This window comes from Ranitomeya imitator, chromosome 6, assembly GCF_032444005.1.
Source record: "Ranitomeya imitator isolate aRanImi1 chromosome 6, aRanImi1.pri, whole genome shotgun sequence".
NCBI classification, from domain to species: domain Eukaryota; kingdom Metazoa; phylum Chordata; class Amphibia; order Anura; family Dendrobatidae; genus Ranitomeya; species Ranitomeya imitator.
Window position 1 is genome coordinate 138,018,611 of NC_091287.1, and position 16,466 is coordinate 138,035,076.

At 46.5% G+C, this 16,466-nt stretch overlaps 1 protein-coding gene across 2 annotated transcripts in view; it reads left to right on the plus strand.

The window, feature by feature from the left end:
* KIF15 (kinesin family member 15) overlaps positions 1 to 16,466 on the plus strand; it is a 174,129-nt gene that overhangs the window by 43,477 nt on the left and 114,186 nt on the right. For both annotated transcript variants that reach the window (XM_069730135.1, XM_069730136.1), the window contains 5 exons: positions 646 to 743; positions 972 to 1,151; positions 9,727 to 9,936; positions 12,355 to 12,480; positions 12,645 to 12,767. In XM_069730135.1, coding sequence (XP_069586236.1) covers positions 646 to 743; positions 972 to 1,151; positions 9,727 to 9,936; positions 12,355 to 12,480; positions 12,645 to 12,767 — 737 coding nt within the window. The remainder of the gene's footprint in view (positions 1 to 645; positions 744 to 971; positions 1,152 to 9,726; positions 9,937 to 12,354; positions 12,481 to 12,644; positions 12,768 to 16,466) is intronic.

A 16,466-nucleotide genomic window follows, 5' to 3' on the forward strand; every position in this document is an offset into this window, starting at 1 on the left:
AATGCCATTAATGTTAGTGCACTAGTTTAGAATAGGCTCTACTGTGTTACTCTGCAGCATGCGCATTATACAGATATAGCTCACAGCACACACTATGCACTCAGCAGAGCATACACATACTCAATACTGCTGCATTCGCCCTACATACACATTCAGCTCTGCTACATCAACACACACTGCTCTTCTCCAATACTCAGCTACATCATCAAAACTAACAGCTCTGCTGGAACATGCTCCGTTACATCAACACACACTTCATACACTATATGTGATTAATCGCATGAACTGACAGCTAGTCAGGATCTGCAGCTTTAGAGTTGTGTAGTTCCCGGTAGCTTTCTCCTGCCCTGCGCCGATCAGAGTGAGCAGTTCTTTCAGTGATCAGGAAGGTCGCAGTTTTCAGCTTTCTTTTTGATCACCTTAGACTTATATATATAGTCCTTCTGTTGTCCAGATTTTTCTATCAATTTATGAAGGACAGTCAGTGTATAGGATCAGGTCTATAAGAAACCACAGTAACAAATGTGAACTTCATACCTGCATATTAAACTCAGACCTGCGTTTCGGCAGCCATGCCCACCTCAGCACTGCCACTTGTGGTTATATTTTTATACAATAAGGTAAATGTAAGTTTCTCTCTTTTAGGACCATCTGACTCGGACAACTTTACTCATAACCTCAGAGGGGTGATTCCTCGGAGTTTTGAATATTTATTTTTTCTAATAAATCGGGAAAAGGAAAAGGCATGTATACTTTTGTGTCCATTTTGATCTTTGTCCTGATATGACATAACCTCCTGTGGTAATAATACGCAGTTAAAGTGGGGTAATGTGACATTATTTCAATCAGTTGTGGTTCGTGGCATGGTCCCTGTATCTTTTATAATAACTATATAGCAATGTGAGATGTGCCTATGACACATGAGAAATGCTGTAAAACACAACAATGATGGTGTCCTTTGTTTTTCTCAGTCCGGTGATGGGAAAAGCTTTCTGTGTAAATGCTCATTTATTGAAATCTACAATGAGCAGATATTTGACTTGCTGGACTCTGCCTCAGCCTGCCTCTGTCTCAGGGAGCATATTAAGAAGGGGGTCTTTGTTGTGGGAGCCGTGGAACAGGTGGTGACTTCGGCAGCGGAAGCGTATCAGGTATGTATATTCAAGAAATGCCAACCCCCCATTGTACAGATTACACCAAGACATGTAGCCAGCAGTTAGATTGTTGAAGTATGTTTTCAGGCTGTGTGGTAAGTTAACATGGCAGATTCCTCTAAATGTGGATTTTGTAATTGATGCAAAATCAACTTTAAACTGTCTGTGAACATGCCCTTATACATCTGCTATACATTTCTAGTTTGAACTAAGGTTATGGCAATGCTATATTTATATAGTCTTTTTACTTTTGCATAATAACACGTAAATTATTTGTTTATAGTACTGTGTAAAACTTTTAGGCCGATGTTGAAAAAAATACTGCAATGTAAGAAGTGTAAGTAGTTTATTTTTTATCAATTAGCAAAATGCAAAGTAGGTGACCAAAAAATCTAAATCAAATAGTAAAATCACTATTTGGTGTCGCCAACTTTTGTCTTCAGCATCATTTTTTTTTCTACATACACTTATGCACAGTTTTTAAAGAGACTAGGCAGGGAGATTATTCCAAACATCTTGCAGATCTAACCATTCCACACAGATTTGATGATGTGGGTGCTGTATCATAATTTCCAGGGTTCCTTGTTCGTCTTTACTCTGGCTGTGTGTTTTGATTCGTTAGCTTACTGCAGAATAAGTTTGGAGCCAATCGGAAGCCTTTCTGATGGTCTCGCATGATGGACAAGTATCTGCTTGTATTTCTCAGCATTGAGGACACCAAGATATAGGCAACGGTGAGGACCATAGACTGTGATCGACCAAGGAAACTTAGTGCAGCAGATGAAACACACAACATGCTTGCTTCCATTGTAAATGAGATGTCCGGCAGTGCCATCAGCTGAAAACTGGCAGCAACCAGTGGGACCAAAACACAGCCGCACACTATACAGAGAAGTCTGTCCATAAAGGTACCTTCACACATAACGATATTGTTAACGATATCGTTGCTATTTGTGACGTAGCAACGATATCGTTAATGAAATCGTTATGTGTGACAGCGACCACCGATCAGGCCCCTGCTGGGAGATCGTTGGTCGCTGAAGAAAGTCCAGAACTTTATTTCGTCGCTGGATCTCCCGTGGACATCGCTGGATCGGCGTGTGTGACACCGATCCAGCGATGTCTTCACTGGTAACCAGGGTAAACATCGGGTAACTAAGCGCAGGGCCGCGCTTAGTAACCCGATGTTTACCCTGGTTACCATGCTAAAAGTAAAAAAAAAACAAACACTACATACTTACCTACAGCCGTCTGTCCTCCAGCGCTGTGCTCTGCACTCCTCCTGTACTGGCTGTGAGCCGGAAAGCAGAGCGGTGACGTCACCGCTCTGCTTTCCGGCTCCCAGCCAGTACAGGAGGAGAGCAGAGAAGCAGAGCACAGCGCTGGAGGACAGACAGCTGTAGGTAAGTATCTAGTGTTTGTTTTTTTTTACTTTTAGCATGGTAACCAGGGTAAACATCGGGTTACTAAGCGCGGCCCTGCGCTTAGTTACCCGATGTTTACCCTGGTTACCGGCATCGTTGGTCGCTGGAGAGCGGTCTGTGTGACAGCTCTCCAGCGACCAAACAGCGACGCTGCAGCGATCTGGATCGTTGTCGGTATCGCTGCAGCGTCGCTTAATGTGAAGGGGCCTTAAATGGTCTTCGTGGATGAATTGCAACCAAAGACCATTCTTTTGACATGTAAACAAGGCCATGTAACCTCTCTGCATGAAAACATAGGAACTGGGGTGCAGAAAATGGCAGTGTGTAATCTCGACTGATAAGACAAAAAGTGAAATTTGGCTGTAACAGAAGCCTATTCAGTAAAGTGATTTTGACTGGTACCATGAGTGTCTGCAGGCATAAAGAATAATGGCAGAGGCTCCTTGCACATTTGGGGCTACATTTCGGCACCATTTCAACATTAATGGTGTCCCCAAATGATAAGAAGTTAAGACAGATGCTTATCCATCATGTAATACCATCAGGGAGGCATCTGATTGGCTGAAAATGTGTTCTGCCACAGGACAACAACCCCAAACATACAGCCAATATCATGAAGAACTATCTTCAGCGTAAAGAAGAGCAAGGAGTCCTAGAAGTGATGATATAGTCTCCCCAGAACGCTGATATCAGTCATTTATTCTGTCTGGGCCTATATGAAGATCTGCGGTTATTTCTCAAAGATGTGTGGAACAGTCTCTGTGACGAGTTAATTCGAAAACTGTGGAAAAAAACCTAGAAGAATTGATGCTGTGTTGATGGAAAAGGGTGATTTTAAATTTCTCCTTTTTTATTCATTTTGTATCTTAATTGATAAAAAAAACTTAATACCGTACTTTTCATTTTAAAAGCATTCTTACTGTGCAGTCTTATATTTTCTCCATCGCCACATTGGGGGACACAGGACCGTGGGTGTATGCTGCTGCCACTAGGAAGCTGACACTAAGTAAATACAAAAAAAGTTAGCTCCTCCTCTCAGTATACACCGCTTACTGGCTCCGGATAATACCAGTTCTTGCTTAGTGTCTGTAGGAGTTACACTGCGTCTGAATTTTTCCAGACGTTTCATTTTTTTTTATTTCATCTTTGCGCAAGAGGACGAAGGGGGCGACGGACTCTTTTAAAGGGGCCGATCTCCCCTGAAACACCAACAGGCGAGCACGGCGAGTTTACTCGCCGTATCCCGTATCCTTTCCTGCGACGTGGGATGTTTTGCGGTGACATAGCCCTGTGAAATCCTAGGGGAGCAAACCCTTAGGATACACAGAGGCACTTTCACTGAACACAGTCCGGCCGCCCTCCCTCTGCACCACCACTGTGGAACAGCGAGGCTGCATGGAGCTCCTCAGTCCCTCTCCACCCCCTCATCAAGAGGGCGGTGGATTGAGGTTGACTGCACCTTCCCTCGTACCTCACCTGAAGAGGACCACAAGCGATGAGTCTGATAGGGTAGGGGGGGCTCCCAAGCGCACCGCGAGATTGGCCATATTTCGCAGCTGGGCACCACTAATTTAGTACCCGGCTTCGCCCTTAGCTAGGCCGCATTCCGCCCACTGCGCGCGTCACGCGTGAGGCCCCGCTTCAGCGCTTCTCGCACACTGCGAGAAGCGCCTCTCAACTCTCGGCGGCCATCTTGGTGTCTCTCAGGAGCCTCAGAACGCCACCAAATCAAGGAGTGCGTCCCTCTCCGGTCTCAGTGCAGCATCCGGACACAGGACCTGGGTAGGTGCGCTGCACACTGACACAGGCTCTCCTACTCCTGCACACAGTGCTCCGCTCCTTAGCTGCACAGGTGCCCACAGCCCTGCACGGAGGTTAACTGACAGCATGTCTCTGCATAAACCCAAAAAGTCTGCAAAAACAGTGTTCTTCACTTCTTGCACCTCCTGTCAGGCTGCGCTACCAAGCTGACATACTGCTCCGCTCTGTAATGCTTGTGACCCTAAATGCGCTCAGGAGCCCCCCGCCGCAAACGAGCCCGCGGTTACCAGTCCCCCTCAGTGGGCTTTGTCACTTGCGAAATCTGTGGCTTCTTTGACTAAAGCTATCGAGACCCTCCAGGATCCAACCAGGAGCAGGACCGCTAATCCGCCTATTCAGAATGTTTCCCCTACGGCTGCGGAATCTTCAGCCTGCAGGGGCCGCTCTCACTCTAGGCACAAGCGGCTATCTAGGAAGCGCGTCCGTAGCTCGTCCCCCAGGCCCTCTGGTGCCTCGGCGTCCGTTAGCTCCGCTTCCCGATCTCGCTCCCCAGGTACCTCTTCCGACCAGCACTCTGATCCTGAGTCTGATGGGCCTCTAGATCTGGAGTCACCAGGTTATCAGAGCACTACAGATCGTCTCATCGAGGCCGTCAACCAGTCCCTTCAGGTTGATGAGGAACCGGCGACCTCCAGTACGGATAATTCGGTATCTTTTAAAAGGACCAAACGTACTCACAAGGTGTTTGCCAATCGCCCCGAGTTCCAGGACATAGTCCAGCGCCATAAGGAGCTTTCAGACAAACATTTTCAGGGCCAGAGATCTCGAGTCCAAATATTCTTTTTCTCCTGATCTCCGCAAACAATGGACAGAATTCCCTCCTGTGGTTCCTCCTGTCTCACGTTTCTTCTAAAACTGTCCTATCAGTGCCGGACGGATCTTCTATCAAAGATCCCTCAGACCGCCTTGTTGACAGTCTCGCCCGTTCAGCTTTCGAGGCTTCAGGCCCGGTACTCTTTCACTCCTTCGCCGCTACCTGTGTAGCCAAACCCGTGACTTCTTGGGCAGACTTCCTGCACAAGGCCTTACAAAGCAGTGATCTTCCTTCTGACTTAGTAGAGGTAGCACATCAAATTTCCCTGACGGGCGATTACTTAGTAAACGGTTCCCTGGACGCGGCGAACTGCTCTGCACTTACAGCTTCAAACGCTGTGGCGATTAGAAGAGCGCTATGCCTGAGGAATTGGCAAACGGACTCCGTCTCTAAAAAAAAAAAAAAAAATCCCTCACGTCTCTGCCATATATCGGTGGCCGTCTATTTAGCGAAAAGATGGATAATCTGATTTCAGACACTACGGGGGGGAAAAAGTACTTCCCTTCCCCAACAAAGGTTCAGACAACCGTTCCGACGACAGCCGCAGGCTCATTTTCGGTCCTTTCGTGGATCTTACGCATGACCCTCAGGTCCATCAGGCTCCATACAGGCCCAACCATTCCTGGAGGGGCCACCCACACAGTCTAGGTCCAGGGGATCCAGACCCCAACCGTCTTCCTCTAAATGTCTCGCAATCTCTTCCGGATGACACCAGCAAAATAGGCGGACGCCTTCTCTTGTTTCGTCATGTCAGGCTCGCAGTCTTTCACGACGAGTGAGTCAGGGATCTGGTGTCCTCCGGTTACAAAATCGATTTTTTTTCCTCTTCCTCCCCCCCCCCTCCAACCAGGTTTTTCACTTCCCACCCTCCCGAAGTGGGAATGCGCACTCGGGCTTTTCCCAAGGCCATTCAGTCGCTGCGGCAAGACGGAGTGAATTGTCCTTGTCCCAGAGGACTAAAGGTTCCGCGGCTTTTATTCAAATCTGTTTATGGTCCCCAAAAAGGATGGAAGGGTAAGGCCCATCCTGGACCTAAAGCTCTTGAACATTTTGTCAAAGTCCGTCATTTCAGGATGGAATCTCTCCGTTCCGTCATTGCCTCAATGGAACAAGGCGAATTCTTAGCATCCATCGACATTCGGGATGCATGCCTCCACATCCCAATCTTCCCACATCATCAAAGGTTTCTTCGCTTCGCCGTCGGAGAAGAACATGTTCAGTTCACGGCCTTGCCTTTTGGCCTTGCCACCGCCCCCAGAGTTTTCACAAAGGTCATGGCCATTCTGCATTCTCGGGGTCTAGTCGTGCTTCCTTACCTAGACGACTTACTGGTCAAAGGCCCATCTTTCCGAGCCTGCGAGGAGTGCGTCCGCAATTCCTTGGATACTCTGTCTCGGTTGGGCTGGTTGATCAACCTAAAAAAGTCATCTCCTGTTCCAGCTCAGCGGATCTCATTTCTGGGCATGACCGTGGACACCTCCCTAGGGGTTGGTACTTCTTCCTCGGGACAAGGTCCTGGCTCTTCAACAGGGATCGGGAAGCTTCAGCCGTCCCCTTTTTCCATCCATTTTGGCATGAGGATTCTCGGGAAGATGGTGGCCGCAATGGAGGCTATTCCATTTGCGCAACTGCACCTCCGTCCCTTACAGCATGCTCTGCTGGACGCATGGGATGGGAGTCCCTTTTCCCTCGACCGACTGTGTCCTCTCTCCCCATGGGTCAAGCAGTCACTCCAATGGTGGATGCTCCGATCCTCTCTCCTCCAAGGGGGGAGGTCTTTCCTCCCAGTCCATTGGCTGGTAGTCACTACCGACGCCAGCCTCTTAGGCTGGGGTGTGGGTTTTTTTGCCATCACACTGCACAGGGAACTTGGACTCATCACGAGTCACGCCTTCCCATCAATATCCTGAAGATACGTGCGATTCGGCTATCTCTAATGCGGTTCCATCATCTCCTATCAGGCCGCCCCATCTGTATCCAGTCGGACAATGCCATGGCTGTGGCTTATATAAACCATCAATGGGGAACCCGCAGCAGTGCTGCAATGCGCGAGGTAGAGCACATGCTTCGTTGGGCCGAAAACAACCTCTCGGTCATATCGGCAGTTGACATTCCAGGAATGGAGAACTGAGCCGCGGATTTCCTCAGCCGGCAAGGTCTCACCTCAGGAGAGTGGTCTCTCCATCAGGACATATTCCAACAGATTTGCCATCGTTGGGGTACTCCGGACGTAGACTTGATGACTTCCGGGTTCAGTGCCAAGGTACCTCAATTTGTAGCCCGGTCCCGGCACCCCAGAGCAATCGGGGCGGATGCACTAGTACTTCCTTGGAGTCCGTTTCGCCTCCCTTACCTTTACCCCTAAACCCAACCCCCCTCCCCATGCCCGCCTCTGCTTCCCAGAGTAATCGGGAAGATCAAGGCAGAGGGTGTCCCGGTGATTCTCATCGCCCCGGATTGGCCTCGCAGGGCGTGGTATGCAGAGCTGATCCAGCTCCTCGCAGACATTCCTTGGCGCCTACCAGATTGTCCAGATCTACTTTATCAGGGCCCGATTTACCACCAGAACTCAAACTGTGTTTAACGGCATGGCTGCTGAATCCTGGGTTCTGACTCAAGCGGGTTTCTCCTGTGAGGTAGTTTCCACCTTGATCAATGCCCGAAAGCCGGTGTCATTGCATCTACCATCGGATCTGGAGGATCTTGTTCGATTGGTGCAGAAGCAGAGGTCGCCCTCTGATGGTTTTCAACATCCCTACCATCCTGGATTTCCTCCAATCTGGTCTGGACTTGGGGCTTTTGCTGAGTTCCCTTAAAGGGCAGGTCTCTGCCTGGTCAGTCCTTTTTCAATGAAAAATCGCTTCTAAGCCTCAGGTCAGAACGTTATTCAGGGAGTCTCTCACGTTTTGCCTCCCTACAGAGCACCTCCTAGAGGCTTGGGACCTTAATCTGGTCCTAGGTGTCCTGCAGGAATCTCCTTTCGAGCCGTTGCAGGACATCCCTCTATCACTTCTTTCATGGAAGGTGACCTTCCTCGTTGCTATTGCCTCGATCAGACGAGTCTCGGACATGGCTGCTCTTTCCTGTCGGACGCCGTTCCTTACGTTCCACCGAGACAAGGTGGTCCTCAGAACATCCCCTACTTTCCTCCCGCAGGTGGTGTCTTCCTTCCACCTCAATGAAGGTATCGTACTTCTGTCTCTTTGCCCTACTCCAACGCACCGCGGGGAGAAGGCTCTTCACTCCTTGGATCTTGTCAGAGCTCTCAGGAAGTACGTGTCCAGGACGGCATCCTTTCGTCAGACGGACGCTCTGTTCGTGCTCCCGGCGGGACACTGGAAAGGACTGGCCGCTTCGAAGTCAACAATCGCCAGATGGATTCGGTTGACCATTCAAGAGGCTTACCGAGTCAGAGGCAAGCCTATCCCTGTGGGCCTGAGGGCACACTCCACTCGGTCGGTGGGTGCTTCCTGGGCCATTCGAAATCAAGCGTCTGTAGAGCAGGTTTGTAAAGCTGCAACCTGGTCTAGCCTGCACACCTTTTCAAAGCGTTACGGTGTCCATACTCAGGCATCCTCAGATGCAAGCCTGGGCAGGCGTATTCTGCAGGCAGCGGTTGCGCACCTGTAGACAGCAGGTGCCATAAGTTTAGACTGTTGGGTTGTTTTTCCCCACCCAAGGACTGCTTTTGGACGTCCCACGGTCCTGTGTCCCCCAATGTGGCGATGGAGAAATAGGGATTTTTGTGTACCGTAAAATCCTTTTCTCCGAGCCACTCATTGGGGGACACAGCACCCACCCTTGTTTTTGGCTTGTTGCCTATGACGAGTGTTTGTCTTTGACATGTTGTTACTACGGTTAAATCTTGTTAATCTCCTACTGCTTGGCTACGAACTGGTATTATCCGGAGCCAGTAGGCGGTGTATACTGCAGAGGAGGAGCGAACCTTTTTTGTATTTACTTAGTGTCAGCCTCCTAGCGGCAGCAGCATACACCCACGGTCCTGTGTCCCCCAATGAGTGGCTCAGAGAAAAGGATTTTACGGTGAGTACACAAAAAATACCTATTTTATTTCTCCCCATTGAGTTTCGTGATTGCTTGTGCTATACAAGATAAGTTGACGTTTTTGTTGATCCATACACAAGTGCATCAAATTTATTTTATTTTTTTCAGTGTTAAATGATCTGATAGAATGTTGTGAATAAAGCAACACTGTTACAATTATTTGTTCTTTTCTGGGCATAATGAAGCAGTTTGGGATTGGGAAGCTAGTAAGGTTTCTAAGATGCGAACCATAAGGGGCGGTCGATAAGCAACCCACCTTTGTGCTGCAGGGGTGGGGGCACAATGGGGTGTTAGAGGGGAAAGCCCTCCCTTTATCTCCCCACTTGGATTCTGTAGTTGGTTTTTGGCTGCAACCTCTGATGTTCTTCACGTCACACAAGGTAATATTTTTACTATGTACTAATTTTACAAAGGGTGATTGTTTAATTTTTTTTAAATATATTGTTAGGTACTTTCTACTGGGTGGCGCAACAGACGAGTGGCTTCAACTTCAATGAACCGGGAGTCCTCACGATCACATGCTGTATTCACAGTTACCATTGAATCAATGGAAAAAATTAATGAGATTGTTAACATTAGATCTTCACAACTCAATCTTGTAGATCTTGCAGGATCGGAGAGGCAAAAAGACACACATACAGATGGAGTCAGACTTAAGGTTGGCGTACCTTTTTTTTTTTTTTTTTTTTTTACTAGAACAACTTGATGTATAAAAAAAAAGTTATGGGCAAGTGGCTGCAGTAAGTTATGAGCATTGTGGACACGCTGTCTTTTCCCATCGCTGAGGTACTATATCAGTCCATCGTTTTACCATAGTATTTAATGGGGGATGGTCCTTTATCCTTATCAATCATACACTGTCATGCTAAGTGAGGTAGAAGCAAGGTGCACAACAGGTAGGGGAGGGGAAGCCCAAACACTAGGGAAGGGGGGAGTGGAGACCTCTAAGCAGATCTAAAACACTGTCTGCCCTAATTGTTCCTAAAAGGTTCCGCACCTATCGCCGAACAGGAACCTAATCCCTGCATGACCCTAGCGATAGGCCCTGGGTAGGGAGGGGATGGGGTAAGTGCTAGTAAGCCCCCACTAAAACTAAAGACAGAGAAGATGGCCGAACTAGGGGATGCAATAGCTTGATATGACCATCGAGATATCACACCAGCAATCCTCAAAGACGACGCTAGCCGACTGCTAGTACTTCCAACCAACAAAGTGAATTTGAGCTAACACAGCAACCTCGAGTATTTAAATCTTCAGCAAAGATGTTAATTAGCAGCAGAAGGTGGAGGTAACTTGGATCCTATATCACTGCATAATAAAGGTGGAAAAATCGAGAACGTGCTTGTAGAGCTAATCGCAAAGACCTACAGCCGGATCCAGGATGGCTCTGTCACACCTGACACACCCGTGACATACACTTTGTCACATTAATATATGAGAGATACGTAATTTGCATGAGATTAGAAAACTTTTATGCAATGTTTTCCTATTTGTCAGAGCTAAGTCCCCTTGACATTAATGGCGTCATATTTTCCAAAGAAAAAAATGTTGAAACTGTATGGATTGATGTAATATTGGCCTGTGACTTAATTTCCCTTTTGGGTACTTTAACCTGGAAAATTTTTATGCCAGCGAAGTCTGACATTTGCCACATAATATGCAGCAGAAATCCAGGGCTAATCTGCATCTCACTACCCATTGCAGTTTTCAGCGACACCGACAAATGTGCGATCACGTGAACAGCAAGCGATGAATGGTGTTTTGCGGATGGTTTTCTTGTGTGTTTTTTTTTTAATGTTTTTTATATACAAAACGAAAAAAAAAAAAAAAAAAAAGTAAAAGTGCCCCTAACTGATTTGAAGGGGTGACTCGATCCCTCTTACTACCGCTTTGGGAGGGTGAGTGACACGGATGACATTACGTCTACAAATATGCATACGAGAGCAACTGGTATCGAGCGCCTGGCCTATTCTAATAGGAAACTGATCTGTACCTTGCCCATGCCAGTTAGTGGATGTCTGTAGACGAAATGTCACCGACCCCAGTAACCGTCCACTGCAGAGGTGATAAGGGTTACACATTGTAAAGCAAGCACAGATAAAACAATCTGAATCTTCTAGATAATTATACCGATCCACGGTACGGTCCAGGTGAGGTACAATTGCTGCAGCAACTGCATAGCCCATCATGCAGGAGTGTCACACCATTAGTTCTCATGCAGTCAGTCCTTCAGTGGCGATGGCATTGTATGCTGTAAGTAGTGATGAGCGAACGTGCTCGGATAAGGTGTATGATAGAGCGGCTCACTCAGCTGACACCGAGGTAGGCACAGGAATACTGTCTCTTTACAGTCCTTCACGGGTTTATTATATACATGCGGCATAAACCATGGTGAGGTAAAAATAAACACCGCCCTTAACAGGCATAACAGGAAAGCAAAGCAAAATGGTATATCACAGTCCATACATCTGCGGGAAATCTGCCCACTCAGGAGAAATCGGCATCCAAAGATTCAGCTTTCCTTCACAAGACACAAAGCACTGAAGCTCCACTCTACAGGCCTACCGAACACTGATTGCCTCTGGAAGCCGACTATGTAAGCCCCAGACCACACCCTGGGGAGGACAGCCACTCTATGGTTGTCCACAAAAACCCAACCCTTTAAACAAATTGGTTGTTAACCCCTCGCAGCTCCTAATGTGCTGGAGGAAAACTTCTGAGTTTTACATCACTTAAGCCATTAACCGCAGCAAATTATATCTCCCCTCCAGCATCTTACCAGTGACTTTGTCGCAGATGTTCTCCGAGCATGCTCAGGTGCTAGCAGTGTCTTGGGCGTGCTCGAATAATATGTTCTAGTCCCTGCGGCGGCTGCATGTCTTGCAGCTGTTAGACTGCCGCAACACATGCAGGGATTTTCTTTTACAGCTGCGGGAACTCGAACATATTTTTTGAGCTCGCTGAAGACATTCGGTTAGCACCCAAGCATGCTCTCTCATCACTAGCTGTACAGAAAGTAATGTTGTTGGGCTGATGTGAAAGGTACATTTTCTACTTCTATCCTTGTTTTGTATAGGAAGCTGGGAGCATAAACAAATCGCTGAGCTGCCTGGGACAAGTGATTACTGCTTTGGGCGATGTAGCTAATGGAAGACAAAGGCATATCTGCTACAGAGACTCCAAGCTTACTTTCTTGCTGCGGGTATGTAGTCTCAGTTCAGTGCATGTTATCAAGTAAAATTTAGCTTGGAGGCTCTACTGCTTGATGTCAGCAGCGTAAATCTTTTTTAAATATATTGAACAATATTAAATGTTGAAAATTGTTTTATGCAGATATTTTAATCCACTTTTGATTTTAATGAATAGGATTCACTTGGAGGCAATGCGAAAACTTTTATTATTGCAAATATTCACCCTGGATCCAAGAGTTTTGGAGAAACCTTATCAACTCTTCAATTCGCACAGAGGGCAAAGCTGATTAAAAACAAGGTAACAGTGGTTCAATGGATGCATTTTACGTTGACTTATTATTAATTATTGTACTTCATAACTGGAGGCATTTTCGTTTTCGTTTTTTGCTTCCCTTTTACCAGGAGCCATAACTTCTTTTATTGTTCTGTCAAAATGGCCTTGTGAGGACTCATTTTTTTGTGGGACGAGTTGTACTTTTAACCCCTTAATCCCATATGACGTACTATCCCGTCAAGGTGACCTGGGACTTAATTCCCAGTGACGGGATAGTACGTCATATGCGATCGGCCGCGCTCACGGGGGGAGCGTGGCCGATCGCGGCCGGGTGTCAGCTGCCTATCGCAGCTGACATCCGGCACTATGTGCCAGGAGCTGTCACGGACCGCTCCCGGCACATTAACCCCCGGCACACCACGATCAAAGATGATCGCGGTGTGCCGGCGGTGCAGGGAAGCATCGCGCAGGGAGGGGGTTTCCTGCGGGCTTCCCTGAGACGATCGGTACACGGTGATGTACTCACCGTGTACCGAGCGTCTTCTCCCTGCAGGCCCCGGATCCAAAATGGCTGCGGGGCTGCATCCGGGTCCTGCAGGGAGCACTTCCGGGTCAGGAGCAAGCTGCAGCTCTAATCCTGCCCGGCTGTATGTCGGATCACCGATCTGACAGAGTGCTGTGCACACTGTCAGATCGGTGATCTGTGATGTCCCCCCCCTGGGACTAAGTGAAAAAGTAAAAAAAAAAAATTTCCACACGTGTAAAAAAAGAAAAATTCCTAAATAAAGAAGAAAAAAAAAATATTATTCCCATAAATACATTTCTTTATCTAAAAAAAAAAAATAAAAGTACACATATTTAGTATCGCTGCGTCCGTAACGACCCAACCTATAAAACTGGCCCACTAGTTAACCCCTTCAGTGAACACCGTAAGGAAATAAAAGAAAAACGAGCCAAAAAACAACGCTTTATTATCGTAACGCTGAACAAAAAGTGGAATAACACGCGATCAAAAAGACGGATATAAATAACCATGGTACCTCTGAAAACGTCATCTTGTCCCGCAAAAAACGAGCCGCCATATAGCATCATAACCAAAAAAATAAAAAAGTTATAGTCCTGAGAATAAAGCGATGCCAAAGTAATTATTTTTTCTATAAAATAGCTTTTATCGTATAAAAGCGCCAAAATATAAAAAAAAATGATATAAATGAGGTATCGCTGTAATCTTACTGACCCGAAGAATAAAACTGCTTTATCAATTTTACCAAACGCGGAACGGTATAAACGCCTTCCCCAAAAGAAATTCATGAATAGCTGGTTTTTGGTCATTCTGCCTTACAAAAAATCGGAATAAAAAGCGATCAAAAACTGTCACGTGTCCGAAAATGTTACCAATAAAAACGACAACTCGTCCTGCAAAAAACAAGACCTCACATGACTCTGTGGACCAAAATATGGAAAAATTATAGGTCTCAAAATGTGGAGACGCAAAAACTTTTTTGCTATAAAAAGCGTCTTTTAGTGTGTGACGGCTGCCAATCATAAAAATCCGATATAAAAAACGCTATAAAAGTAAATCAAACCCCCCTTCATCACCCCCTTAGTTAGGCTAGGTTCACATTGCGTTAATGGGTTAACGCTAACGGACAGCGTTGCACGGCAAAAATGTCACAATTAACGCCGTGCAACGGGTCCGTTAGCACACCCATTGACAGCAATGTGATTTTCGGGTGTAGCGCATCGCTAGAGCGTGCCATTTTCGGCTCGCGCTAGCAAGGTGCCGTTCTTTTGTGGCGCGCCTCGGACGCTGCTTGCAGCGTCCGCGGCGCGCCCGAGGTCTGATCCCCGATCTTCCAGAGCGGGGACGTTAACGCGACCACTAAACACGACACCTAAAAAGACATTGCGTTAGCGCAATCCGCTAGCGCTAAACGGATTTCCCTAACGCAATGTGAACCTAGCCTTAGGGAAAAATAATAAAATAAAAAAAAAAATGTATTTATTTCCATTTTCCCATTAGGGTTAGGGCTAGGGTTTGGATTACATTTACGGTTGGGATTAGGGTTGGGATTAGAATTAGGGGTGTGTCAGGGTTAGGTGTGTGGTTAGGGTTACAGTTGGGATTAGGGTTAGGGGTGCGTTTGGATTAGGGTTTCAGTTATAATTGGGGGGTTTCCACTGTTTAGGCACATCAGGGGCTCTCCAAACGCGACATGGCGTCCGATCTCAATTCCAGCCAATTCTGCATTGAAAAAGTAAAACAGTGCTTCTTCACTTCCGAGCTCTCCCGTGCGCCCAAACAGGGGTTTACCCCAACATATGGGGTATCGGCGTACTCGAGACAAATTGGACAACAACTTTTTGGGTCCAAGTTCTCTTGTTATCCTTGGGAAAATAAAAATTTGGGGGGCTAAAAATCATTTTTGTGGGGAAAAAAAAAGGATTTTTTATTTTCACGGCTCTGCGTTGTAAACTGTAGTGAAACACTTGGGGGTTCAAAGTTTTCACCACACATCTAGATAAGTTCCTTGGGAGGTCTAGTTTCCAATATGAGGTCACTTGTGGGGGGTTTGTACTGTTTGGGTACATCAGGGGCTCTGCAAATGCAACGTGACGCCTGCAGACCAGTCCATCTAAATCTGCATTCCAAATGACGCTCCTTCCCTTCCGAGCTCTGCCATGCGCCCAAACAATGGTTCCCCCCCACATATTGGGTATCAGCGTACTCAGGACAAATTGGACAACAACTTTTGGGGTCCAATTTATTCTGTTACCCTTGTGAAAATACAAAACTGGGGGCTAAAAAATAATTTTTGCGAAAAAAAAAAATATATATATTTTCACGGCTCTGCGTTATAAACTGTAGTGAAACACTTGGGGGTTCAAAGCTCTCAAAACACATCTAGATAAGTTCCTTAGGGGGTCTAGTTTCCAAAATGGTGTCACTTGTGGGGGGTTTTAATGTTTAGGCACATCAGGGGCTCTCCAAACCAACATGGCGTCCCATCTTAATTCCAGTCAATTTTGCATTGAAAAGTCAAATGGCGCTCCTTCCCTTCCGAGCTCTGCTATGCGCCCAAAAAGTGGTTTACCCCCACATATGGGGTATCGTCGCACTCAGGACAAATTGCACAACAACTTTTGTGGTCTAATTTCTTCTCTTACCCTTGGGAAAATAAAAAATTGGGGGCGAAAAGATAATTTTTGTGAAAAAATATGATTTTTTATTTTTACGGCTCTGCATTATAAACTTCTGTGAAGCAATTGGTGGGTCAAAGTGGTCACCACACATCTAGATAAGTTCCTTAGGGTGTCTACTTTCCAAAATGGTGTCACTTGTGGGGGGTTTCAATGTTTAGGCACATCAGGGGCTCTCCAAACGCAACATGGCGTCCCATCTCAATTCCTGTCAATTTTACATTGAAAAGTCAAATGGCGCTCCTTTCCTTCCGAGCTCTGCCATGCGCCCAAACAGTGGTTTACCCCCACATATGGGGTATCAGCGTACTCAGGACAGATTGTACAACAACGTTTGGCATCCATTTTATCCTGTTACCCTTGGTAAAATAAAACAAATTGGAGCTGAAATAAATTTTGTGTGAAAAAAAAGTTAAATATTCATTTTTATTTAAACATTCCAAAAATTCCTGTGAAACCCCTGAAGGGTTAATAAACTTCTTGAATGTGGTTTTGAGCACCTTGAGGGGTGCAGTTTTTAGA